The sequence below is a fragment of the Pan troglodytes genome, chromosome 12 (assembly GCF_028858775.2).
Source record: "Pan troglodytes isolate AG18354 chromosome 12, NHGRI_mPanTro3-v2.0_pri, whole genome shotgun sequence".
NCBI lineage: Eukaryota > Metazoa > Chordata > Mammalia > Primates > Hominidae > Pan > Pan troglodytes.
In genome coordinates this window covers 51,176,009-51,201,849 of record NC_072410.2, presented here as the reverse complement: position 1 = coordinate 51,201,849, position 25,841 = coordinate 51,176,009, and the positions used below count along the sequence as shown (strand labels likewise).

At 55.2% G+C, this 25,841-nt stretch overlaps 1 protein-coding gene and 1 long non-coding RNA gene across 27 annotated transcripts in view; one reads left to right on the top strand and one right to left on the bottom strand.

Annotated features, from left to right (window-relative positions):
• The window catches only part of DYSF (dysferlin), a 233,977-nt gene that overhangs the window by 92,275 nt on the left and 115,861 nt on the right, over positions 1–25,841 (top strand). For 16 of the 26 annotated variants that reach the window (XM_016948753.4, XM_016948750.4, XM_054677948.2 and 13 more), the window contains 13 exons: positions 4,292–4,333; positions 5,980–6,095; positions 6,546–6,659; positions 7,949–8,126; positions 8,745–8,869; positions 10,904–11,010; positions 16,719–16,911; positions 19,025–19,180; positions 22,931–23,062; positions 23,152–23,318; positions 24,793–24,907; positions 25,202–25,307; positions 25,572–25,714. In XM_016948753.4, coding sequence (XP_016804242.1) covers positions 4,292–4,333; positions 5,980–6,095; positions 6,546–6,659; positions 7,949–8,126; positions 8,745–8,869; positions 10,904–11,010; positions 16,719–16,911; positions 19,025–19,180; positions 22,931–23,062; positions 23,152–23,318; positions 24,793–24,907; positions 25,202–25,307; positions 25,572–25,714 — 1,694 coding nt within the window. The remainder of the gene's footprint in view (positions 1–4,291; positions 4,334–5,979; positions 6,096–6,545; positions 6,660–7,948; positions 8,127–8,744; positions 8,870–10,903; positions 11,011–16,718; positions 16,912–19,024; positions 19,181–22,930; positions 23,063–23,151; positions 23,319–24,792; positions 24,908–25,201; positions 25,308–25,571; positions 25,715–25,841) is intronic. The other 10 variants (XM_016948754.4, XM_016948752.4, XM_016948751.4 and 7 more) reach the window with 1 other exon arrangement.
• On the bottom strand, positions 1,927–10,661 carry LOC112208171 (uncharacterized). Its single transcript, XR_002942552.3, has 3 exons — positions 10,573–10,661; positions 8,992–9,051; positions 1,927–2,015 (listed from the first exon to the last, which is right to left on the bottom strand). It is a non-coding gene; the product is annotated as an uncharacterized LOC112208171 (long non-coding RNA).

Here is a 25,841-nt window from a genome sequence, read left to right as displayed (position 1 = left end):
GAGAGCTGCTTCTGCCTGATAGAATCAAGGAAGGCTTCTAGGAGGAGGTGTCTTAGGCTGCCAGAGGGGAAGCCACCGGCATGTGAGGAGTAGGAAAGAGTTCCAGGCAGAGGTGATGACATATTCCAAGGCCATGTGGCAAGAAAGAAATGAAAAGACTGGTTTGGCTGAGTTCTCTGAAACATTTAAAGGGCAATTTTTAATTATAGAAAATTTCAAATACACGCAAAAGTAGAGAATTGTACAGTAAACTCCCAGATACCCTCCCTGAGCTTCCACATCTAGCTGCTCTCTGCCTTCTGATTTCGTTGTTGGAACTTAGGACTAGTCCCAGAAACGACCTTCCTGAAGGCACTGCGAACTTCCTCTTCCTGCCCCAGCCCCTCCCTTCCTCGCTGGGGGAACAATCTGTTCCGGGATGTGGCCCCTTCACTAATTGCTGTTCAGATAGTTTCTGAGGAGGGCTGTCTCCTGCACAGGTAGAGAGATTTGGGGGTGGTAATGCAGACAGAGGGTCACCTCACAGGTCAGTACTCTTGGTATGGAAGGAACCTCGTCTCCAGTTTTCTGACTGGCACTGTCTCTCGTCTCTCAATCCAGGGGCAGACAGTGGTGGGGGCACACTGTGGCATTTCTGACTGTTTTCCGACAGTTGTGTTTCATGACGCTGCAGCCGTGCCTACCACCAGCCCCCTGATGGAGAGTTAACATCCCCCGACCTGTCTTCATTTCTATGCTGTGTGAGCCCTCACCTTTCTCTGTGTCCGCAGGAGTGTGTTGGTGGGAAGGTAAGAAAGATGTTTATGTGGTCACTAGATGGCGCTCAGGTCACGGGCAACCCAGCATGCTGCGGAAGGCATTCAAAGTCGGGACCACCTTCCATCACAGATGGTTCTGGAAAGAAATGAGAATCTTCTTGCAACCAGCTAACCGGTTTTGAACATGCAGTTAAATAGCTTGATTTAAGTGGCAGTAAAAGAGTTAAACTTGTGCATCCAACTGGAGCTGTCCTTGATGACTCTCGGACTCTGCCGACCCGTTCCTGCAGAGGTGGGTCCCTTTCTGGGGCCAGGGCCTCTCTCCTGCCTTGAGGTCGGGCCCTTGCCTTGCTCGGGCCAAGCCTCCCCGACTTGCCTGCAGCCCCCTCAGAACGCGTCGCTCCAACTTTCCTTTCAGCCCCTTTTTATGTTGTTTCTCCACGTTGTGGGCTTGTAGCCCATTGGGGCGATAGACAACACTTCTATTTCCTCACTGTTCTCAAAGACCAAATGAAACTGAACTGTAAAAACAAGTTCTTTCTCTGTATTTCCCCGCCTCAAGGTTCACCAGATGATTTGGTTCAACTAGCAGTTTTTGTTTTTCTGTTTTTGTTTTTGTTTCCAGTGAGGACAAGACCTGACACTAACCTCTTAAACACCTCTGCCCACAAATTTGCCTGGGCGCACTAGAGTGTTCCTTGGACCCTGTGCTCTGAAGTATTAAGTAAGAATTTTGTTTTTTAAAAAAGAGTGCTTTCCTTAGAAGCTGCAGGTCTTTTGAGAGGTAACAGGCACATGAGCTCTGTGAAACATACACAGATTCTTTGATAACTTTATACATAGGAAACTCATGCTCCATAAATAGCACTTGTATCCTAGTGTTTTCCATAGTTAAGAAATCCAAAGTTAGTCTCCTTTTGTCTCTGGAATGTAGATGATGCTGATTTCCCAGCAGTTTTCAGTTTCTCCTCTTGCCTGGCGCAAGCGAGAGTCAGGCAGCCAGCCGCCATGGGCTTGGGGATGTGCCGAGAGGCAGAGGGAGCTGGCGGGGCAGACCGCAGGTGACGGCCTCAGCTTCTTCATGCATGTTCCAGGGACTGTGTGCAGGGCTGGGACTTGTGGCTCACTGGGCTGGGAGGTCCTGCTGTCTATCTCCTTCAGCTTCCCCCAGGTGAGGCAGCTGGGCTTCGTTGCTCGGGCCACAGAACTGGGAGCATTCATCTGTGTTTTGGGCTTCCACAGCCCCAGCTTCCTGGGCTGAGGGAAAACACAATAAAACACTTGTGTTTTGGCAGAACGGTGATGTGGACTAAATAGAGGCTTTGTCTTGGGTGGCTTCACTGGTCACTGTGCTCTTGAACTGTCTGCAGACACAGGGGCGAGAGCCCGGGATGGACCTTCACACCCAGAGACTGCGATCTGCCCCCAAGTCAGGAGTCATTGACCTAAGACATCAACAGGGCCGTGTCTTATTACACATTCCCAGTGCCTCCTCCTGCACCTGGTTAGTTTTGCTGAATGAACAAATGAATGAAAGAATGGGTGAATTAGGTTGGGTGCTGTGGCTCACACCTGTAATCCCAGCACTTTGGGAGGCTGAGGTGGGTGGATCACCTGAGTTCAGGAGTTCGAGACCAGCCTGGCTAACATGGTGAAACCCCATCTCTACTAAAAATACAAGAAATAGGTGGTGGTGGGCACCTGGAATCATAGCTACTTGGGAGGCTGAGGCAGAATTGCTGGAACCTGGGAGGCGGAGGTTGCAGTGAGCCGAGATTGCGCCACTGTGCTCCAGTGTGGGCAACAAGAGCAAGACACTGTCTCAATAAATAAATAAATAAATAGAAAGAAAGAATGGGTGAATTAATGAAAAGGTGTGGTTGGGAGGCAGGCTGCTCCGCAGCCACCCACTTGATCCTCTGAGCCACCAGAGCCATGTGTTGGTCAGATGGCCGATGGGATTAGGGGGACATCTGCATCTGGGCTGGACACCAGTCTGCAGCCAGAATTCAAAATCAGTCTGGGTGGGAAGCCAACTTTGCCTCTCTAAGAAGCACATGGGGGTTGGAACTGTGACCTTGGCCTCATTAGCCCGAGATAACGGGCAAGGCCTGTTAGTAATCATTTAGAAGGAGCTTAAAATGTGATCTGTTTCCTTCCGGTGGTCCCTGGCCACTGCTCTCCTCGGGCCTGCAGCTGTGCCTGTGTTGGCCCTCTCGCTGTTGCAGAAAACTCTCCATGAGCAGAGCCCTGGCTCGCCCACAGAAGGAAACCTCTTGCTTTGGAGATGAAGGTGACCATGAACTATGATTTCTGCAGCCCTGGTGTCTGCTGGCTGGCATTCATAGCTGAGGCCTCGCTGAGGAGGGCTGAGGGGCTGGGCCAGGCCCTCCTTGCTGCCTTTGCCCTGTCCTCACTCTGGATGGCCACGCTCCCTTCTCTCTTCTCCACTCTTTCTGTGTCTTTGTGCATTCTTCCTTCACAAAGTTTTCCTCAACCCTTGACTTCTGACTGCAGTCACAGAGCTAGGGGCAAAACGAGTGTTTTCTGGAGGACAGCAACAGGTAAAGGTGAACAAGGAAGGGAAGTAATCAGCAAGTTCACCAACCATGTCCCGGGTGTGCACGTGACCTCAGACTGCGTTACACTTTACTGTTGGAGAAGGAGAATGGGAAGATCAGATTTGGGAAGAGGCAGAAATCAGAGAGGACAGTGGAGGAAGACTGAGGGGTGTCCGTTTCCTTGGCGCATCGCATACCTGCCTAGCAGTGAGGGACAGATTCAGAGTCCATACATGTGCCAGAGCATTTCCTTCCGTGCTTTTCTTATTTCTAGACATTCCTTACCAACATTCAGGGGCACACCCAAGTGTGTAGCGTGTTCAGCTTGTGGACAGTGTCTGGCTCTGTGCTTCCCTGGAAGCGGCCTGTGTCAGAAGCCAGATGCCAGTGCCTGCTGTTGTGAAAACGCAACGTGGAGCCTTCGGGGGGTGATCCTGGACACGGCCACTAGGTGGAGATGTTGTGCCTTGAAATGTCCCTGCTCAGAGCGCCTGGTCCCAAGCACGACCTGCCTGCGGGCTTGGAGTGTGGGGTGTGCCTTGCTGCCTAGCTCTGGCCCTTTTGTGTCTCCCTACCCTCCCGTTGTGTCTGTACTTTGTTCCCCTCACTTATCTGGCTATCATATGGAAAAGCACATTTTCTTTTCTGAATTATTCCTTGAGTGTATTGAATCAAGTTTTGGGTCTGGTTTTCAACTGGCAAACGGAACACACAGAGTGATGGGCAGGCCAGGTGGGACCCCCAGGGCTCATGGGGTGTTGGGGGCTGCGTCTGGAGAGGCCGTGATGATTTAGTTTATGATAAATTCACAGCTGGGAAGAGGGTGGGGCCTCGGGCCGCATCTGTTTCACACCCGGGAGCTGTCTTTCCATCTGTCTGCCTGCCAGCTCTCCATCCACAGCCTGTTCATGTAACCCGTCCTTCTCCCAGCCATACCCACCCTAACCCCTTTTCCATTTCTTTACGCTTCAGAGGAGCCTGCAGGTGCTGTCAAGCCTTCGAAAGCCTCAGACTGTACGTTGCTGTCACCTTGGGGACAACCAGGGGAGTGGGGCCTTGGGTTTTGGCTAGAGGGGCGAGGGTGCTGGAGGCATAGGGTTTTTGATTTGCCTGAGGTGGGATTGAGATTCCCCCACAAAGGTAAGTCCCTGGACTTACCTTTGCTGTCACCTCTCGGCCTCTGTGGAGCATGTAAATCATCTGGAATGCTTTAAGGGGCAATTTCCTCCCACTTCCCCCAACCCTTCCTAAATGGGATAGGCTTGGGCTGATGCTCGAGTTAGACCACTCTGTCTGGTAGTGAGGGGTAGGGGCAGGCATGGGGGTCTGGAGTGGGGCAGGGGGAGTGTGAGGTGTTTCAGGGGCCAGGAGGAGGCCAAGAGGAGTTAAAAACTCTTGGAGTTGAAATCCCCAAGGTAAATCATAATTGAGATGATTAACGCAAATAATTAGTAATGCTCCTGTTAGCCCACCTACCTGGGCCTCCCACCTCTCCTGAAGGCCAGTGCCCTGTCTGTGCTGGGGTCTAGGAGAGAGAAGGTGTTGAAGGAGGTGGGGAGGCCCCTGGCTGAGAGGGGAGGTGAGGCTCCAGCCTTCTGGTCCCTCCCTGTCCTGGCCCCTTCCTCATCCCTAGGGTCTGGGCAGGGGCTCGACTCACAGTGCATGTTAGGTCTAGCTCAAACGCTTCTTTGCTGAGGCCATTTGTTTTGTGCCTACTTTGGCCCATCCTTGTGTGGACTGATTGGGTCGTTCCAGAGGGTTCCTGTCTCTGGCCCTGCTTTCTACCTTTGGCATTTTGGAAACAACCTCTTCCCCATTCCTCTGAAAGGGACACTGTGGCATTTTAGGGTTTTCAGAGCATGGCCAGTAAAGTCCCATCTGGGAAACTCAGCTGTGAGCTGGAAAATGATGTTAGTAAAAGAGAGCCTCCAGAAAAGGATGAAAGAATGTGGAGAGATTTCCCCTCTTCAGGAGTGTAATTCTCGAACTCTCCTCTGACCTGCTCTGTTAAAAAATTGTTCTTTGTACAATGTGTGTGTGGGGAGGAGATTCTGGGATAAGGCAACGCAGTTAGGGCAGAGGGTATGTGCCTGGGGGCTACCCTAGGGAGGAGGAACGGCTAGCTGGGCTCCATCCCTGGCCTCCTGGGAGATGGTTTCTCTGGTTACCGGGCTCTGGGACCTCTTAGCCCCTCCCCATTGGCTGCAGGGCCTACAGTGCCTATAGAAGCGTAGGATGGAGAGCACATGCAGGACATGCTGGGGGTGGGGCTGGGGAGGGGCACGAGCAGTAGAGGGCCTCAAACCCCAACTTTGTGTGCTGGCTGAGTGCATGGGCTTTGAGGTGACACCATTCTGGACCCTGCCACCTTGTAGTCTTGTGTTTCTTTGCATCTCCAAGCCTGGGTTTCCTCATCTGTAAAATGAGACTAATAAAAATATGATTGCATCTCAGCATGATGGTGAGGAGTAAAGAGACTTACGGGAGGGCGTGAGAGCTATCGCTCATGGCGTTCTTCTTTATACACTGACAGGAGCTGCATCTGGTGCATGTGGGGGGGAACTGAGGGCCAGGGGTGGGCTCAGGTTGGAAGGTGGCTGGGTGGAGCATTGGGAAGCCCCACTGGGCCGATCCCTCTAATTGCCACTTGTGTCTCCCAGTGGATGACTACCTGGGCTTCCTCCCCACTTTTGGGCCCTGCTACATCAACCTCTATGGCAGTCCCAGAGAGTTCACGGGCTTCCCAGACCCCTACACAGAGCTCAACACAGGCAAGGTAAGCCGGCTGGAGCCCTGGCAAGGGCAGGATGCCAGATGCCCAGGTCCCTCAGGAGCCCAGGCCTGCATGCAGGGTCTTCCAGCCCCTCCTGGGGGCCCACAACCTGGCAGCCAACCCCTCAGGGAGTTCTCCTTCTGCCCCTTGATGCTGCCTCTGCCTGAGTGCCAGTCTGATCCTTCCATGTTCCTCGCCTTGAAGCACCCAGGCCCCGTCTCTCTGTCTTTGTCTTTTAGGCTGAGTTGGCATCTGGCACTGTCCATCTGGGTGGCTTGTCATATCCCCCGAACTCTCTGGGCCATGCTTTCCTCACCTGCAGGGGGAATGAGGTTGGCTGAGGGACCTCCTGGGTGCCTGAGAGATGAGCTACCTCAGGGCCAGAGGGTGCCCCTTTCCTTCCCCTCCTCCCCTCTGTCTCCCCTGCTCCTTGTGACCTGACCTCCCTGGCAGGGGGAAGGTGTGGCTTATCGTGGCCGGCTTCTGCTCTCCCTGGAGACCAAGCTGGTGGAGCACAGTGAACAGAAGGTGGAGGACCTTCCTGCGGATGACATCCTCCGGGTGGAGGTGACGGGTGTGGCTCTGGGTGGGAGCTGGGCGTCGGGGCGGGGAAGGGATGGCCAGGCCGGGACTGGCCTTGAGGTGTCATGGCGGAGGGAGGACTCAGCTCTGCCCACACGCATCGTGCTTTTACCTCCCCGGGCCTCAGGTCTCAGCTGTAAAGTGGGAATAAATCAACACTTGCCCTACTTCCCTGGAGGGATGATCAGAGGCTCAGAGAAGATAAATGAAAATATTCAAAAAGTCTAGAGCTTGATGCAAAATGAGATGCGATTTTATAATAATAACATAAGGATAGCTAACTGTTAAGTCAAATAAGCACTGAACATGTATCAGGCACTGTGCTGCTGACACCTCTGCCATTACTGACTCCTCCAGCACCATGAGGTGGCTGCTGTTATTATTATTATCCCCATTTCACAGATGAGGAAACAGGCTCAGATATATCAGAGCAACAAATGGTAGAGCTGGGCCTTGTGTCCAGGAGGCAGCTGTGTGGAGTCTGTGTGGTGCTTTAAGCTCTTAGACACAGTGGTCAGATGGCTCTGGTTTGAATCCTGGCTCTAGCACTTACCGGCTGCATCAGTTTCCCTATCTGGAAAGTGGGGGTAATGATTATACTTATCTCATAAGACAGTTGTGGGAATTAAGGAAATTAATACATATATGCAGTAAGCACTTACTAAGTGCTAGCTGTTGCTACTATTTACATTCACCTAACACCCAATTGTCTGACCCCTCTTCTCTCAGTCGTAGGATTGAGTTCCTGTCCTGTCCCCACCCCGTGCTCAGAGCCTGGAGGGGACAATGAGACCCTTTCATCCCAGGCACATGACAGTGGCAGCCCGTGTATCCTGAAGAGCTGGCTGCTGAGGGAGAGACCCTGAGTGGCATGGGGCAGGAGCTCTGGGCAGGCGCCTGGTGGCTTAAAAGCCTTCAGCCCCTCTGAATGGCAGATAAGGCCCGGGTTGCCCCTGCGGGCCCAGTGGGAGCCCCCACTCAGCTGACGTGGTGGTACCATGGCTGCTGGTTTGGATTAGGGGCAGCTTGACCTTGGAGGAGTAGCTCTTATTAGGGAAACGTGGCCAGACACACGCAGACCTGGAATGAGCTTGTTCAGTTAGCAATGAAATCTGGATGCTGTTTCTTTCTTGGGCTACTTGCCACCCGTCAGTCCAGCCAGGAGCTATTGGGTGCCGGTTATGGCCGGGGCCTGCCAGACGTATGTCCCCTCCCCAGCCCGGGTGCCTTTCTTTGCTCCTCCCGTGACCCTCTGGTCTACTCTCTGCTCTCAGAAGTACCTTAGGAGGCGCAAGTACTCCCTGTTTGCGGCCTTCTACTCAGCCACCATGCTGCAGGATGTGGATGACGCCATCCAGTTTGAGGTCAGCATCGGGAACTACGGGAACAAGTTCGACATGACCTGCCTGCCGCTGGCCTCCACCACTCAGTACAGCCGTGCAGTCTTTGATGGTGAGGCAGTGCTCCTGGCTGGGACCCCGATCACAGGATCATAGAGCAGGGGGCCACACCTTAAATCCCGCCTCCCATGGAAAGCTGCCAGAGTCTACTCAAAGGCCCTGGTCCTGGCCCTGGCAAACCTGTTCCAGCCGTCCCCTTGCTCTCCTCCAGGCGAGGGGCCCTGTTACTAGTGCCCACAGATGCAGCTCCTGGGACCAGCTGTGGTCAGCATTGACCCTGACCCATCCTGATCATTTCAAGGAGTCAGCCAGCCTTGGTTTGGACATTTTAGGGAGTATGGCCTTGGGTTTCCCAGGGCAGCTCTAACATCTCCTCAGTTTTGACATGCCCAGGAGCCCTAATGAGAGCTGCAGCTGTCTGCTCAACTCACGAAGGGAGCTCAGGCACCTCTTCAGACACTAGGGAACACGGGTACGGGCCACTCCATGTGTCCAAGGGGGGTCTTAGATGGGAAGGGTGAGCAGGTGCCTGTCTCTGTCCCATGTGTGGTCCCCTTCCCAGCTCTGCCAGTCCTAGCCCTGGAGTGCCCAGGAGGCTGGCACTCTTAGCACCCCATCCCACCTGCCCTCCACTCCTGGCACAGTGCTCAGGCCCGTCTCTCCATTCCAGGGTGCCACTACTACTACCTACCCTGGGGTAACGTGAAACCTGTGGTGGTGCTGTCATCCTACTGGGAGGACATCAGCCATAGAATCGAGACTCAGAACCAGCTGCTTGGGATTGCTGACCGGCTGGTGAGTGAAAACTTGCCCAAAGCTGCACATGCCTATGCATGCACCTGCTACCCCCGCTGCATGGGGTGTCTCAGACCACCACCCACTGGTGCACACACTGACACACGGCTGTGCCTACTGACCTTTGTGGTTGGTGTCCTCCGTGTCTTGGCAATACCAGGCTTGTGGTCCTGTCCTGCATGCTTGGAAGAGAAAAGAGGGGATGTGAGCAATCTGAGGCAGCCCCAGTGTGCAGTGGGACACAGAGCAAGGGAGCAGAAGGAAAACCTATGCCACGCAGCAGGGCACGGCCTGGCTCTCGCTCGCTTACTCACTCATTACAGGCCTTTGGACTCGTAATGCACACAAGGGCTTGTGCTAGAAACTTCTAGCCAGAAGCTAGAGGCTAGAGGTGAGCAAGCAGTTGGCTCTGTCTTCAGGGAGTCAGTTTATTAAAGGAGGGCATAGGCTCACTTGCACCTCTCATACAGGGCTTTCCAAACTTAGGTACAGGTGACATTCCAGGGGCAAAGAGATGTGGGGCTCAGAGCAGGGCAGGTGGCCAAGGAGCATCAGGAAGGCATCATAGGCCAGTGAGGGGGCTGTGTCCAGTGCAAGGAGATGGGGGGTGGGAACCCAGCTAGGCCACCATTGCAGGGACCTGGGGGAGGGTGACCAAGCCCTGGGAAGGAGATGGCCTTGGGGGGAAATTGCAGGACTTGAGCTACAAGGCCTTGGTGGCCGACTGGATTTGGGGCTGAGGAAGGGCTATAAGGAGGAACTCAAGTGGCTGGGGAATTGGGAAGCTGGGGAGAAGAGCAGAGCATATGAGGTCAGGTTCTGTTTTGGAGGTGAGGAGGAGCCTTCTGGGGAACCCCCTGCAGATGCTGGATGCTGCAGTCCTGGCACTTGGCCAGAATGGAGGAGAATCACAGGTGGGCAGAGGTGTAGAGGCTAAAGGAGGTGAGGAGGCTGGGTGGGAAGCTGATGGTCCTGGCAGTGGCTGTAGGGGTTTCTGTGGCATGGATGGGGACAGCTGGTGAGAAAGTGGAAGAGACATGTGCAGGCCCTACTGCAGGAGCATGCTCAGATCAGCAGGTGGAGGGAAGGGGGACTGGAGAGGCCTGGGCCTGTCTGTGGGTGGGGAGGTGAGCATGGCTTGAAGGAAAGGTGGACAGAGAAGGGAAAGAGGCCATGGTGGCCCCACCTTCCCAGAGACTGGCAGCTCTAGAGGAAAGAGGAGACCAGCGAATGCTGAGATGGGGAGAACGTGGAGTTGATGCTATATAGCTCCAGTATCTGCCTTCTGGGCCCATCACTGGCTCACAGCAAGACTCCAGACTCCAAGAGGGCAGGGACCGTGTTCTTTCCAGTTCTACGAGATTGGTAGTCCAAGTCCTGAGGAGGTGTCCTTGCTCAGGAAGGCTGGTGGGTGGGGAGGGGTGTGTCGGGGGCTGAGGGACAGTCCTTGGCCTCTCAGCTCAGGGCTGAGGCCCCATGGAGAGGGCTGGAGAAGAGCTCAGTAAGGGCCTGTTTCCCTGGGAGGCAGCACAGGGAGTGAGCAGGCCACGGGAGTTTGAGGAAGGAGCTGTCTGTGATTAGAGGTGGCAGGACCAATCCTGTAGGAGGGAGCTCTTAGTCTGAGCCTCATCGGGTGGTAGAATCTGGAAAGGAGAGAGGGTTCCAGGTGGGGAACCAGAGCAGGCTCGGAGAGGGCCACTTACCTCTGGGAAGCCACGCCTGGTTTGAGGGTAGCAGGGAGGAGTCAGAAGCCATCAAGTTCTGCCCAAGTCTGCAGACACCCCCTGAGCTCCTCGTGACTACGTGTGAGGCTGGAGGTACAGGCATGAGACTGGATGTATTTGGGCGTGGGGAGCCTCAGAAGGTTCTTGAGCCAGGATAGACCCTGGTTTGTTGGGCCTGGACTCTGCCTTCTTTGCTCTAACTGTTCACTCCTTTTTGGTTCAGTAGCAGTGACAAGGCCTAGGGGTTGGGTCCAGCATGCACCCTCTGCCCTGTGGTGACACACCTGACCCTTGCCTGCCCATTCCACAGGAAGCTGGCCTGGAGCAGGTCCACCTGGCCCTGAAGGCGCAGTGCTCCACGGAGGACGTGGACTCGCTGGTGGCTCAGCTGACGGATGAGCTCATCGCAGGCTGCAGGTAGGGGGGACCTGGCACCCCTGGTGCCCACCTCTCCTGGCTCAACTGGGCCTGTTTCGCTGGGAGTGCTCGTGTGTGGCAGTGAGCAATGGCACGTCTCCCAGCCATGCTTGGCCAGCAGTCCAGCCCGTGCTGAGTCCAAAGGTGGTGGAGCCAGCGCAGGAGTTGAAAAGGTGACATTGAGAGCAGGTCATAAATCTCCCTGCAGCAGCGGCAGCTGCGGGCCCGGCGGCCGGCTCACCTGAATGGGGAGCATTGTGTCTCTGATCCCCGACCTCTTATTTCCCTGATGGAATCTCCAGGAGGAGCTGGCTGGGGGGTGGGGTGACGGCGCCCCTCATTCCCTCAAGGCCATGTCGGGGATCATGGTTTCTGTTTAGCTTTCTATTGACATGGCTGATTGTTGACTTCAGGAAAAGAGGGCCCGGGGTGTGGAGGCCCAGCAGAGGGGTGCATCTCACATCTCCTCCGCTGCCATGTGGTTTTGGGGAGCCACCCATGGGTTTTGACCCTTGGTTTTCTCAACTTCAACCTGGCATGAAGAATAACTACTTTATAATATCTTCTAAACAAAGTGCCTGGCCCTTGGGAAGGATTTAATAAATGGTAGCTATAATTATTGCTCAGAAGAAGAAATGTCAGGAGACTTAGCTCCTAGTCTCTTTATCTGACTTGGTGACTTTGGGAAGCTTCTCTTCTCTGGACTTTAGTTTTCTCAGCTGTTAAATGGACTTAAACAGTTGCCCCTCTGCTCTCCACGGGGTTAATATATGCAAATGTGTGAATATATGCAAATGTATTCTATGCTCCCATACGCCTCATCACCCCTCCCTCAGCCTGGCTGTACAGCCCTGCTGAACGCATCTGAGAAACTGATAACCATGGTCACTGATCCAGCATCCCTTCTATTGTTTGTGGCTCAGTTAGGAAGTGTATCTTTATCAAAATATTACCCCAGAGAAATGCTCCCGGCCCAGTAGTGGAATTCCAGACAGGCCATTCACCCATTTCCCCCAACCTTCCTGAAGCCTGGCAGGCTCAGTGCCAGATGCCCAGAGCATACTGACAAAGGTACAACTTCAGCCCTCCAGGGATGGTTGGATGCAAAAAATGGGCAGAGGAGGTAAAGTGCGTTAGGAAGTTAGAGGTGAGCACTATAGGAGCTCCAAGCAGGTGCATCTCATTCCCACAAATTGAATTCAGGGAAGCTTCTTGGAGAAGGGGATGCCTGAGGTGGACTTTGAGGGAGGAGCAGGAGTTAGCCTTTGGGGAGGGGACTGCCAGGGCAAAGGCACAGAAGCCTGAAATGCCTGCTGCCTCCTGGGTGGGGGAAGTGGCAGGAGAGGCTGTTGCCCAATTGGGCGGCCCCGAGGGTCTCTGCTAAGGAGAGCTCAGCCCTGGGAGCAAGGCCGAGGGAAAGGTGATCCCAGGGTCTAAATGCTGCAATGTGAGGAATGGACTGGTGGTGGCGGCGAATGGCAGGTGCTGGGACCAGGGGAGGGGAGACTGGACATACGGCAGGTGAGCTGTGATGATGGTGTAACTAAGACAGTGATAGTGGGAGGGGTGGGGGCTAGGGCAGCATGGACTATTTAGGAGGGATTATGATGACAAGCAGTCTTCTGTGCCAGGCATTGTCCTAAGAATTTTACATGTATTAACCAACCATGAAATCTTATGAACTAGAAAGTAGGCTGGGTGTGGAGGCTCACAGCTGTAATCCCAGCACTTTGGGAGACTGAGGCAGACAGATCACTTGAGGTCAGGAGTTCAAGACCAGCCTGGCCCCATCTCTACTAAAAATACAAAAATTAGCCATGTGTGGTGGCGGGTGCCTGTAATCCCAGCTACTTGGGAGGCTGAGACAGCAGAATTGCTTGAACCCAGGAGGTGGATGTTGCAGTGAGCTGAGATTGTGCCCCTACACTCCAGACTGGGTGACAGAGCAAGACTCTGTCTCAAAAAAAAAAAAAGTAAATGACCCTCGTTTTACAGATAGGAAACTGAGGCACAGAGAGGTTAACTTGCCCAGATTCACACACCTAGTGAGTGGCAGAACCCCCTTGCTGTGCTGCTCTGTAATGGACAGAACCTGATGATGGGGTGAATATGGGAGCCACAGGAGGGTTCAGAATGGTCCCCTGATCCTGGCCAGGGGGGCTAGGTGGGCATGGGGGCTGTGCTCTGAGAGGGTCAGCAGGAGGAGGAGCCAGTTGAGGGGGAGGTGAGGCATTCAGGACAGGCTGTGTTGAGGTATCTGTGAGGAAGCTGGCCTGTGGTCTGGAGGTGGGAGGACAGAGTGGGGTTGGAGGGGCACATATGGGCACGGTCAGCCTGTGGTGGCTGCAGCCACTGGGTGAGCTCCCCAGGGCATCCCCGGGGCCCCAGATCCCACCTGCAAGGTGACTCATGGTGCCATGTTGGCACCACCTTGGGTGAGGTGGGTGGGCCAGGACTCTGGGTTCTACCCGTGGCCCTGCACATGACCCCCGTGTTGTTTGTAGCTTGGCAGGTCTGAGGAGCCTGGGACATCTGAGACCTGTGGGCCCTGAGTCCTTGGCTGCCCTCAGTGACCTCTGCAGGGCTCTGCTCTTGGAGGATCTGCCTACAAACAGTTCTGGCGCCTTTGAGTCACTCTCCTGGGGTTGGAAGAGTGGCTGGGCCTCCCAGCAGGGAGGCTGGTTCCAGCTCAGGAGCTTGGGAGGGGAACTGGGTTCCCGTCCTCTTGAGAATGCATAATGGCTCTCTGGGGTGGGGAATTCCAGGCAGCAGGAGCAATTCGCTCAGCTCCACCTGAGGCCACTGAGTGGCCCAGCACCTCAGCTAGAGGGCTTCCTCCACCTCTCACTGCAGTGCTGAGCACCATCACAGCTGATAGGCAGAGCAGCCGGGCATGGGGGCCCTGAGCGAACTCAGGCCCATAGCTGAACACAGCAGCTCACCCTTTCTCCAGCCAGCCTGGCCCACTTCCCCAGCATCGGTGTTCCTCATTCCATCTCAGCCCTTTTCCCGGCTCATCTTCTGGGAGCCTCCCCCTTCCCCAGGGCTGGTGGTGTCCACTCTGTTCCTCCAGCCCAGCCCTCTTCTCTGATCTCTAGACCTATGAACCCAAGGTGCTGGACATGTCCACGTGGATGTCCCACCAGCACCTCCATGCTGCGTCTGGGGCTACACATGTTGCAGACAGGTTTCATCACCTCCCAGCACTGTCTTTTCCTGGGTCCCCAGAATCCACGCTGGAAACCTGAGCCAGCTCTGACTGCCTTCCTCCTCTTTTCTCTGCCCCAGCCCTGGTGGCTCTGCCTCATCCATGTCCTTCCTCCTTCCTTCCTCTCCCACCCCTCCTTTAGTATCCCCATCGTCTTCAAGCTGTGTCATGCCTGCCTCCATGTCAGCCCTGCAGTGGCTGCTGCTGCATCCAGGAAAAGCCCCTGCTCTCATCCTGGTGGACAGGCCTTTCTGTCCCCACCACCTGCCTCACGGAGCCCTAACGCTTCTGAAGCTCTGCGCTAGTTTGTCCGGCCCTCAGCCCCCCCACCCCTACAGGCTCCCCCTTGCCTCTGTGTCTTTGCACTTGTGCACATGCTGCTCCATCAGCCAGGACGCCCTTCCCACTCTTTGGGCCTTACTAACGCCTGCTGGCCCTGCCAGGTGCAGCTCAAGGCCACTTCCCCCAGGAAGGGCTCCTGACTCTGAGGCTGCTCAGGTGGGGATCTGTTTGCGTCTCTGTTCTGCGGACTTCCTGAGAGCAGGGCCAGGTCTCACCTCTGGAGGCAGCATCCAGTCCAAGCCCAGGGCAGAGCTGTTGCTCACTAGGAGTGAAATGAATGCCCCGAGGCCAGTTCATCTTTCAGGCTGGACACTGCCCAGGGTACAGGTATCCACCTGGCCCCGCAGAGGCAGGCAGGGACCTTGGGAGCAGCCCAGCCCACTCTGCTCTCAGCCTGCTGAGCCCTGCGCTGGGCCTACCTGCAATTTCCAAGTCAGCCGGCGTTGGCGGGGCCCCTGGCTTTGCTTAGGGCTGGGTGGAGCGCCATCAGCCTCCTCTTCCCGGTCTCCCCTTCTTTCCGTACCCCCTGCCTTGGGCTTTCCTGAGGAGGGAAAGAGCCGAGACAGCACGGAGACAGCTTGTTAGTGGCACTCACAGGTCCTAAATGTTTCTTGGGGAGTCTTGGCTGGGCTGTGGCCTCCATGAAAATCTCCCTTTGGTGGTCTGTACTGCAGCCCCTCCCGGCTCCCGAGCCAGGCTGGGCGCATAAATCACCCTGGTTGGCTCGGCTCTCCCTATCCCTCTCCAGACCCGCCTGCCCCCGCTCTCAGGCCCACTCAGGCCTGGTTCCCAGGCAGGCCCCAGCACAGGGCTCCGGCCCAGGCCCCCCCGCCCCGCTACCCACCGAGCATGCCCCTCCACCACCGAGGAGCGGCCTGGGGCAGCCCATCCGCGGCACCCTCGGGGCAGTAAATATTATATTACTACAGGGTGTGCAGTACGTGACCTGAGACAGGCCCCGGGGCTTAAGTTTCCCGAGATGGAGTTTGCGTACTGCTCCCCCCATCCTAAAAATTCAATTAAAAAAAATAACAGGAAAAATGTAGTGCGCCGAGGGCCTGCCAGAGTGGTGTATCTGGCGGCGGCGGTGCCGCTGCGCTCCGGCGGTAATTGGTTCTGCATAGCTCGGGGAAATTGGCAGAAAAATAAATCAGCCGGGAGCCGGGAGTCAGACGCTGCAGGGAGGGGAGGTGGGGGGGCTGCAAGTGGTGGGAGCAGACCTGGTGGAGTGGGTTTGACTAATGTCCTGTTTGGGAGTCAAGGGGGTGAGGTGGGGGCGGGGCAGCCCCCATACCCTCAGTGGAGAATGGAAAATGGAGAGGAGTCCCGCTTGGTTAGGGAGTGCACAGACTGCCCCGCCGCATTTCTGCATGGCCCTTGTGTGGGTACCGACCCCTGGGCTTGGAATGGCGAGGAGGAGCCATATGAAGGACTTTCAGGGCGCCTCCGTGGGATGGGGGAGGTCAGAGTTCTTTGCCTCTAAACAGGATTGAGCTTAAACCTGACCTCCTATCTCTCAGGGCTCAGGGCTGTGTTTCTGGCATTGCATGTACCCCCCACCTCCTCTCCAAAGGCTTCCCAAAGCAGAGGGTTCTGGGAAGGGTTCTGTTGTGGCTCCCCACCCCACCTCAGGTGGATACATCTGAGCTGCTGGCCTCCCTGCAGTGCCTGCAGTAGCTCTTCAGGGGTTCCTAAATTTCTTCCTTGAAGAATGTGGACACTGCACAGAGCAGACTTGTTTCAGTGCAGGGCACTCAGCGCTGGAGCCTCTACTCTAGGAGGATCCAGGAGGCAGGAGCAGGACCCCCTGGGCCCTCCGAGAGCCTGTAGTCAGTGGGGCAGAGGGGAACACACATGCAAAAGAACTCACTGGACTGGAGTTGAGGACAGATTCCAAACTGGCAGTCCTGGAATCGAGGGCTGGGGGCTCCAGATCAGGAGGCGCGTAGGCTGACATGGGTGAGGAAGGCTTCCTGGAGGAGGTGAGGGTGGAGCACATCACATAGAGATGGCTGTGTGTGTGGAGCGGGCTGGAGAAGGCACCCAGCAGGCAGGCGGAGGGGGTGGGGCCTGCTGTGAGAACCTGGCACATGTGCATGCCTGGACCTGGGAGAGCCCTGGGCTCATCAGGCGCATTCCATCTGTCCGTCCCTCACAGCCAGCCTCTGGGTGATATCCATGAGACACCCTCTGCCACCCACCTGGACCAGTACCTGTACCAGCTGCGCACCCGTCACCTGAGCCAAATCACTGAGGCTGCCCTGGCCCTGAAGCTCGGCCACAGTGAGCTCCCTGCAGCTCTGGAGCAGGCGGAGGACTGGCTCCTGCGTCTGCGTGCCCTGGCAGAGGAGGTAATTAAGCCTGGGGGTGCCTTTCTTCTTCTGCTCTCCTGCTGCCTGGAACATCAGAACTGGCAGGGACAAGGCGAATGTCTGGATTATTACCCACCCTGGTTCCATTGCTGGGTGACCTTGGGCAGGTGACTTAACCTCTCTGAACCTCAATGGACCAATTTGCAGAAGGAAGAGAGAGGGTACGATGGAATACTGGGTGTTATGGGGCTCAGCACAGAGCCTGGCACACAATAGGTAACTAATAAATGCCCTCTGTTTGCCAAAGTATGTCAGAGACAGAGCTGGGACCAGAATCCAAGGTACCTGGTTCTAGGTTCAGTGCCAGGGCCAGCTTCCCCAGGTTCCCGACTCCTACTTCCTGCCAGCCAGTGCCTGTCTGCACCTGGCCAACAACCTGCCCTGCCTGGACCCTCTGTTTCCTGTCGTCCTGGATGCCTCTGAACCCCAGGCCCAAGGAGGCTTCATTTTCAGTAACTCTGAGTTTTGCTGTATCTGATCAGAGAGAACCGGCTCTGGTTTGTCTTTGGGGAACTATTTCCCCACCTGCAGACCCTCCCCCTGAGGTCTCTGTGGCCAGATGCACCCACCCGGTTCTGTGGCAAATAGGCAGGTCCGGTATTTGTCTGGAATGAGAAGGGTCTGCTCATAAGTGGTGGGCGGACACAGCTGCTGCCTGCTCTGACCAGAGCCATGTGGGACTCCCAGGGAGGAGGTAGGGGCTCTCCCCAGGAGTGTGAGAAGGGCAGGGCCAGGAGAGCGGTTGCTGGAGGAAGCTGTGGAAGGGGAGAGGGAGGCTGCTCAGGAAGGGATGTGGGTCCCTGGAGTCAGCAGGGCCTATAGGCACAGGCTGGTTCCCTGGTGGACACTGTGTCACTCAGCTGTGGACCAACTCCTCACAGTGGCAGCAGACCAACCCCTCAGGCTGGTCACGGGCTTCCCTCTGTAATCTCAGCCCAGACTGACCCGTGAACTGTAAGCACAAATTGTGATATGGCTGGAAGGGGTTAAGGTCGAACAGTGCTGTCACTGTAAGGGCCCCGTGGAGAGAGCCCTTCTCAAACTTGCATGTGCATCAGAATCCCTTGGAGGGCTTGTGAAAAGCAGGTTAGGGCCCACCCCTCGAGTTCCTGCCCCCCTGGAACTGGGGCGAGCCTGAAAATATGCATTTCTAACAAGTTCCTGGAAGCTGCTGCTGCTGTGGGTGCCACACTTTGAGAACCCCTGGTATAGTGGTTAGGAACACATATTTGGAGTCAGAAAAACCTGCATTGGCTCCTAAGCTCTCGAAGCCTGAATTTCCTCACCTGTCAAATGGGGCTGCCTGTCCTGCCTCCTGGGCTCGCTGTTGGGGTTCAGTGAAGCGATGCATGGGCATGCTTCACCTGTGCTGCAGGAGCATCAGCTCAGCAGGACCCTGGGTGGAGACCCGGGGCTCACTTGGGCTCACTTTGCTCATCATCCTTGGAAGCAAATGGACCCTTACCCAATCAGCCTGCTCTCTAGAGTGTGCAGCTGGGAGCAGTTGTCAATCATGCTGGAGGGGCTTAGGGGCCTCACAGTTTTGTTCTGGACTAGTCACCATTTTCAGAGTCCAGTGTCTTCAGGCCATGGGAGTCCTGCTGCTACGGGAGGAGGGTGTGTGTCCTCTGGGAAGGGCATACCTTCTGTGGATCTGTTCCCGCTCTTGGGGCTGAGGAAGGCGGGTGGTGTCCTAGGCGTAATGTTACCTCCCTGGTCAAATCTCGTTCTCTGATGTTTGCCCCCTGGGAATGTCTACCTGGTAGCGAGGACCTAAGAATGTAAGGTTTGAGGTCCAGGCAGGAGTGTCTCTTCCCAGAAGGATGTACTCAGCTCAGTAACCTTGGCGGGCTTCTCATGTGAGCTGGGGGCAGCCTTATGCTCTGTTCTCTGGGGGCTCACCGCCACTCAAGCCAGACACTGGCCAGCCCTGGGAGGTCTGGGGGAAGGCCAGGGTGGACAGCGTGTGGGATGGAAGCTGGGAGAGGAGAGGCCTCTGTGGCCTCTGAGTCAGAGGTCAGCTCACGGTGTGGCTGTGGGGCGTGGGCCTGGTGTGTCACCATCCCCACCCCGACCACCACCCTCTCTTCAGCCCCAGAACAGCCTGCCGGACATCGTCATCTGGATGCTGCAGGGAGACAAGCGTGTGGCATACCAGCGGGTGCCCGCCCACCAAGTCCTCTTCTCCCGGCGGGGTGCCAACTACTGTGGCAAGAATTGTGGGAAGCTGCAGACAATCTTTCTGAAAGTGAGTTTTCTTTTTTCCCAAGTCATGATCGTATTTTTCCCAACATAAGGCCTTTCTCCCACCTCTTCTGTTTCCCCCTCCTGTTCTTGACCTATCTTAGTTCTTAGGCTGTGGTCTTGGAAGGAGAAGAGGTCTTTGGGTAAAACAATTTCCCTTTTCCTCGGTTCCCCCCGAAGTCTCCAGGCCCCTGCACCTAGTCTAGGAAGTTAGCAGGTTTGAGCCGGAATCACTGGCGCTGGGAGTGAATGAGGTGGAGTCTGTGGCCCAGGGCATCTGGGAGAGCTGACCCCTGGGGCTGTGTTTGTCCTTCCAGGCAGGTCCCTTATAGGGAGGCCTCATCCTCAGCTCCCAGGCACTAGCAGGCCTTGCATGACCTGGCTTCCACACCAACCCGAGAGCCCTGGACTGGAGCTGGAGCCACTCTGAGGCTCAGGTCCTCCCTGCTGGGAAGGCTGGTATCTGGGGCTTGGGACAGGCACACCACAATCTGGACCCACTGGAGAGCTGGGAGCATGTAATTCTGTCCCTCGGTCTCACCAGCCCCCACCTCTCCTGCCCTTTCTCCTCTTCTAACACCCATCCCTGCTCCCTCTTCCTCCTTTCCAGGAGAGTCACCAGCTTTGGGGACGGGTGACAGGGAGGTGAGTGGGTGCTTGGGGAGAGCCCATCTGTGCTCCTCTCTAGGCTCATGCGCGGACATAGAGCCAAAGCTGCTGTGGTCATGGTGTGGCCTGGCGTGCAGGACACAATGCGGGAGATCCCTCCCTGCACGATGGCTGCCCAGGCCCAAGGGAGGGCCCTCCTTGAAGAGCTGTCAGCAAGGCTGCCCCTGCTTGGGGAGGAGTGGCCCTGAGAAGCAGGCCTGCTCCTTACCTCTCTTTTTTTTTGAGATGGAATCTCACTCTATTGCCCAGGCTGGAGTGTAGTGGTGTGATCTCCACTCACTGCAGCCTCTGCCTCACAAGTTCAAGGGATTCTCCTCCCTCAGCCTCCCGAGTAGCTGGGATTATAGGCGTTTGCCATCCCACCCAGCTCTTTTTTTGTTTGTTTTTTTTGAATTTTAGTAGAGATGGGGTTTCACCATGTTGGCCAGGCTGGTCTCGAAATCCTGACCTCAGGTGATCCGCCTGCCTTGGCCTCCCAAAGTGCTGGGATTACAGGCGTGAGCCACCGCGCCAGCCCTCCTTACCTCTTTTCATTTGCCCTGAATAGCTCTACTACCATTCAAGGACTCCTCAGCCTAAGGCACCAGACTTTCATCCAGCCTAGTCCACCTCCCCAAAGCCCCTCCACGCTGGACCTTCCCCTTCCCTACATCTCTCCTCCCTCCTCCCCTCTTCCAGGAAGTCGTTGTTGACTTACTTTAGCCTGGAACCCTGAAGCAGAGCCCCCTGAGTGATGCTGATGCATTCGTATATTGGCCAGTCCTCTTGTTGTCCCCTGGGGGATGTGGAGAGGGCAGGTTTCAGTAGCACAGAGGATGCCAGGGCTGGTTGGAGCTCTATGTGGCCTTGGGCAGGTTGCTTAACCTCTCTGAATTGCCTGTTGTCTTATCATCTGTAAAATGAGGGTGGGTGGGGCTGCCCACTTTACAGGTTTTGAGGGTTGAGTTAGGTGACACAGGTGATGGGTCTTGCTGGAACTAAGTGATCAATGGATGTTAGTTTCTCTCCCCACCTCTCCCCTTTTCCTTTTGGGGAGCTCCCCTGCTCTATGCGTGCCATGACTGGAGGCCAACTCAAGGCCAGGGATAGTAGATGTCTGCACACAGTTGTGTGAGTGAGTGTGTCTGTGTGTGTGTGTGTTGGGCAGCAGGCTGCCCCCATCCACCTGCTCACATGCCACCTGGGGCATGTTTCCCATTAGATTCTAACCTCCTGTGCTTGTCAGAGCCTAATCTCTGAGAGTCTACCTCCTAAACCAGTTCCTGGCCTGGTAGGGCAGAAAGGAAAGGAAGTCAAGGAGTGGCCATATCTGAGTGGGGCTGACCGGGGAAGGCGGTCTGCGAGAGTGGCGGAGGTGGGGCGGGGGGTGCTGCTGAATTGTGCCTGGTGGACTTGCTGGGAGGGGATGAGCTCCAGGTTCTGACCTCTTGGCCATGTAGCCTCAGGGAAATGCAAACTGAAAATTTTCCCTGGTTTCAAGCAAAAAAAAAAAAAAAAAAAAAAAAAAAAAAAAGATATAGAATTGTTTCTCGAAGTCTTCCCCACTGAGTTTATGAGCCCCGCCAGTAGCTCCTGAGCAAGCTCTACAAAAATGTTGGCAGCAAGCAGAGACCAAGAAAACATTGGTGTTTCTTAACTTAAACCAAAGTTGGAAAAAATGAGCACCAGCAGAGAGAGAGAGGAGCCCCAAACTAGACATTTCTTTATTTGCTGTTGCTATTTTGGGTCCGGCAGGCTGGCCCCGTCTGGGGGAGGACAGGGGAGAGAGCCGGGGGTGGATGGGGGAAGTGGGGGTCAGGCATTCCTGCCATCTCCCTGGGGCTGGTGGTTTGGAGGGTAAAGGCAGTTAACCAGCTGGGGGAGAGGACAGCCGAAGCGAACAGCCATGGAGAGGTTTCCCCGGGGCATGACACGTGGACTCAGGGGCTCCTACAGGCTTCATTGAAGATGAACCAAAAGAAGGGGGGCTGTGTCCACAGGAGGGAAGCGTGAGGTGGCCCTAGCCTTGGCATGTCCTCTGCCCCTTCCTGAGCCTCCTACCTGCCCTGGGCTCTCCCTCCAGGGATCCAGGCCTCCCTGACCAGCGTGGGACCCCTTACCTCAGCTGCCCTTTCATCTTCTGAACCCACCCGTTTTCTCACTTGGCTATACTGCTCTGAGCTCATGACACTAGGCCTGGGTACTTAATGTGTTGCCTCCTCTAGGGGACAATGTGAATTTTAAGAGCAGGAGCTTCTGCTCCTCAGGCCATGTCTGACCTTTGGTTTCAATCAAATGGTGAAGTAATTGTGGAGAATAATTTTTGTTTCATGTTGGGTTGTTGTGGTTATTCCATTTGGCAGAGCTTCTGAAAGTTTCAGGATAAAAAGCGGTTGAAGACCAGTGAATAGTGGTTGACAAGCTGATAATCACTTGAAAGTGTAGGGATATTAGATGATACAGTAACCAAAGAAATAAAATACTAAACATGGAGGGGGAGGCTTTAATTTCTTCTCTTTCCAGATCTGTATCATTGTATCTCCTTTAGAGACAAGTTTTAGAACTGTGCTGTCCAATATGGTAGCCACAGATGGCTATTTAAATTTACATTAATTAAAAGTAAATGAAACGAAAACTTTATCTCCCCAGTCATACTGGCCACATTTCAAGTGCTCAGTAGCTACATGGGCCTAGTTGACTACCATATTGGATGGTGAAATATAAACCATTTTCATCATAGCAGAAAGTTCCACGGGCAAGCACTGTTCCAGAAGAAAATGGAAGCGAGGATGTGGTGGGAGAAGGGGAGAGGAGAGGTCCTGGGCTAGACATGGTTCTTCTCTGCAGAGCGCTCCTAGGAGGGAATGATGTAGCCTTTGCCTTTGATGGGGAGGAATCTTGGTGAGGGGTAGGGGGTGGGGTGGACGTTTCTTAATTGTACACTCCCCTTCTATGCAATTCTGGTAAGCGCTCCCACAGGGGACACTCCCAGTGAGGGTGTCAGCCTGCTCTACCCAGGCCTGGAGGACTCCTCCTCCCCAGCCTCTCAGTGGGACATCCGGATCCTGAAGGGGACTGTGGGTTTCTGTCCTTCTCTGGTACCCAGTATCCGATGGAGAAGGTGCCTGGGGCCCGGATGCCAGTGCAGATACGGGTCAAGCTGTGGTTTGGGCTCTCTGTGGATGAGAAGGAGTTCAACCAGTTTCCTGAGGGGAAGCTGTCTGTCTTTGCTGAAACCGTGAGTACCTGCCAGCCCCCACCTCTGACTCCCACTCCCTGGAGCTGCCTTGGCCCCCTGCTCACGTCTCATTCTTCCTGGCCCTCCAGTATGAGAACGAGACCAAGTTGGCCCTGGTTGGGAACTGGGGCACAACGGGCCTCACCTACCCCAAGTTTTCTGATGTCACGGGCAAGATCAAGCTACCCAAGGACAGCTTCCGCCCCTCGGCCGGCTGGACCTGGGCTGGAGATTGGTTCGTGTGTCCGGAGAAGACGTGAGTCGTGGGCAGGGAGGGCTGGGGAGAGCCAGGCCAGGCTGCCCACCATGGACTGCACCCTCCTTTTGGAGGCAGGCTGGGGTCTGTTGATCCCTCTGCTTGCTCCTGCGCTGGTCATAGGAACTTCCACTGAACTCTCCCAGGACTGAGGCTCTCCAGGCAGCAGTCCTTTCCAGAAGGGCTTGGATGGTCAGACGGTCCTTTATTCTTTTCATTAAAAAAAAAAATTTTTTTTTTTGAGACAGAGTCTCACTCTGTTTGGAGGGTGGAGTGCAGTTGCATGATCGCAGCTCATTGCAGCCTCAACCTCCTGGCCTCAGGTGATCCTCCTGCTCTTGCCTTCTGAGTAGCTGGGACCACAGGCATGCACCATCATGCCTGGCTAATTTTTAAATTTTTTGTAGAGACAGGGTCTCGCTATGTTGCCCAGGCTGGTCTTGAACTGCTGGGCTCAAGTGATTCTCCCTCCTTGAACTCCCAAAGTGCTGGGGTTACAGGCTTGAGTCACCACGCCCGGCCAGGCCTTTATTCTCTCTCTTTTTTTTTTTTGAGATGGAGTCTCGCTCGGTCGCCCAGGCTGGAGTGCAGTGGCGCGATCTCGGCTCACTGCAACCTCCATCTCCCGGGTTCACGCCATTCTCCGGCCTCAGCCTCCTAAGTAGCTGGGACTACAGCTGCCTGCCACTACACCCAGCTAATTTTTTTTTGTATTTTTAGTAGAGACGAGGTTTCACCATGTTAGCCAGGATGGTCTCGATCTCCTGACCTGGTGATCCACCCGCCTCGGCCTCCCAAAGTGCTGGGATTACAGGCTTGAGCCACCGCGCCTGGCCCAGGCCTTTATTCTTAAGCCTTCGTTCTGTGTGGTGCCCATTGGGTGTGGCCCCATCCTCAAAGACACCCAGGACAAGCCCATCACCTCCTCTGCACATGAACCCTTCTCATGTCTGGGCTGCTCACACATCCCCTGAGTGGTTCTTTCTCTGTCAGTCCCTCTCAGATCCACGTGGTCCTTCTCCATGTCTATTGCCGCCTTTGCCTCTCTCTCCTCTCCTTTTCCTGTTTGGTTGGCATTTAACTCTGTGGTGTTTAATTTTTTTTTACTTAAAAAAATTGAAGTATAACATATTATACAGTCAAGCACTCAAATCTTATGAGTACAACTTGATAAAACTTTATATTTTTACAACTATCCATCAAGCCTCGACTGCCCATCCTTCTTTTGCTGTCTTCAGTTGGCCTCCTTTTCTCTTTATCTTGGGTGATGTGCTCTTTTGTCCCCGATTATCTCGGAGTGTCCCTAGGTCTCCTTTTCACTGTCTGCCTTGGTCTCTTGCACCCTTCCCTCCCCACCCCCCATGTCTCTCATTGTTGGTTGGGGTGAGGCTGACATAGGCAGGGGTGCTCTCCAGGAGGTGGTAGATGGATGGGGGCCTCTCCAGCAGAGACTCTGACCAGCCCTCCTCCACAGTCTGCTCCATGACATGGACGCCGGTCACCTGAGCTTCGTGGAAGAGGTGTTTGAGAACCAGACCCGGCTTCCCGGAGGCCAGTGGATCTACATGAGTGACAACTACACCGATGTGGTAAAGCAGGCACTCAGGGGCAGGTGGGGTCTAGACATTTGGTCTCTGGAGGCACCTGGTGCTCAGGGACAGGTGGGGCATGTTTCTCTTTGCCCCCTCTTACCTCCGGAGCCTTCATGCTTTGATTTCCAAAGGGAAAGTGTGGGGTGCAGTGGTGGCAGGACACTGACTCTGGGGCTCTGCCCTTCTGTCTGGGACTTGGAGGACGTATGTTGTCAAGTTGCATCTTTTCTGCCTCCCTGCTCACATCTGTCTGTCTCCTCTCATTGCTTGCCTGTTCGGTTTTGTCCTTAGAACGGGGAGAAGGTGCTTCCCAAGGATGACATTGAGTGCCCACTGGGCTGGAAGTGGGAAGATGAGGAATGGTCCACAGACCTCAACCGGGCTGTCGATGAGCAAGGTGGGCAGCATGTGGAACCTGGCGAGCCCCATCCCCGGCAAGCTCTCAAGCCATGCTGGTGGGGACGACTGAATGCCAGGGCCCTTCACTGGGCTATTTCACCCAGGGACGCTTCTTGAAGGCACCCCCCACTCCAAGCTGCAAATTAGAACCGAGAGTCAGTGGCCGCTCAAGAGTCTGTGACCATGCCCCAAATTCAGAGATGGTCCCAGGAGAGATGGGGGGAACTGCCAAGCAATGAGTGACCGGTTCCCCCTCCCCCAGGCTGGGAGTATAGCATCACCATCCCCCCGGAGCGGAAGCCGAAGCACTGGGTCCCTGCTGAGAAGATGTACTACACACACCGACGGCGGCGCTGGGTGCGCCTGCGCAGGAGGGATCTCAGCCAAATGGAAGCACTGAAAAGGGTGAGCCAGCAGGTGGTGGGTGGGAGTTAGGCCTCTGGTCAGAGGTGGCCAGTAGGCACAGATGCAGACCTGCATGCCCACAGACACATGCATGTGTGCACACAGCATGCACAGACACCTGGGACTC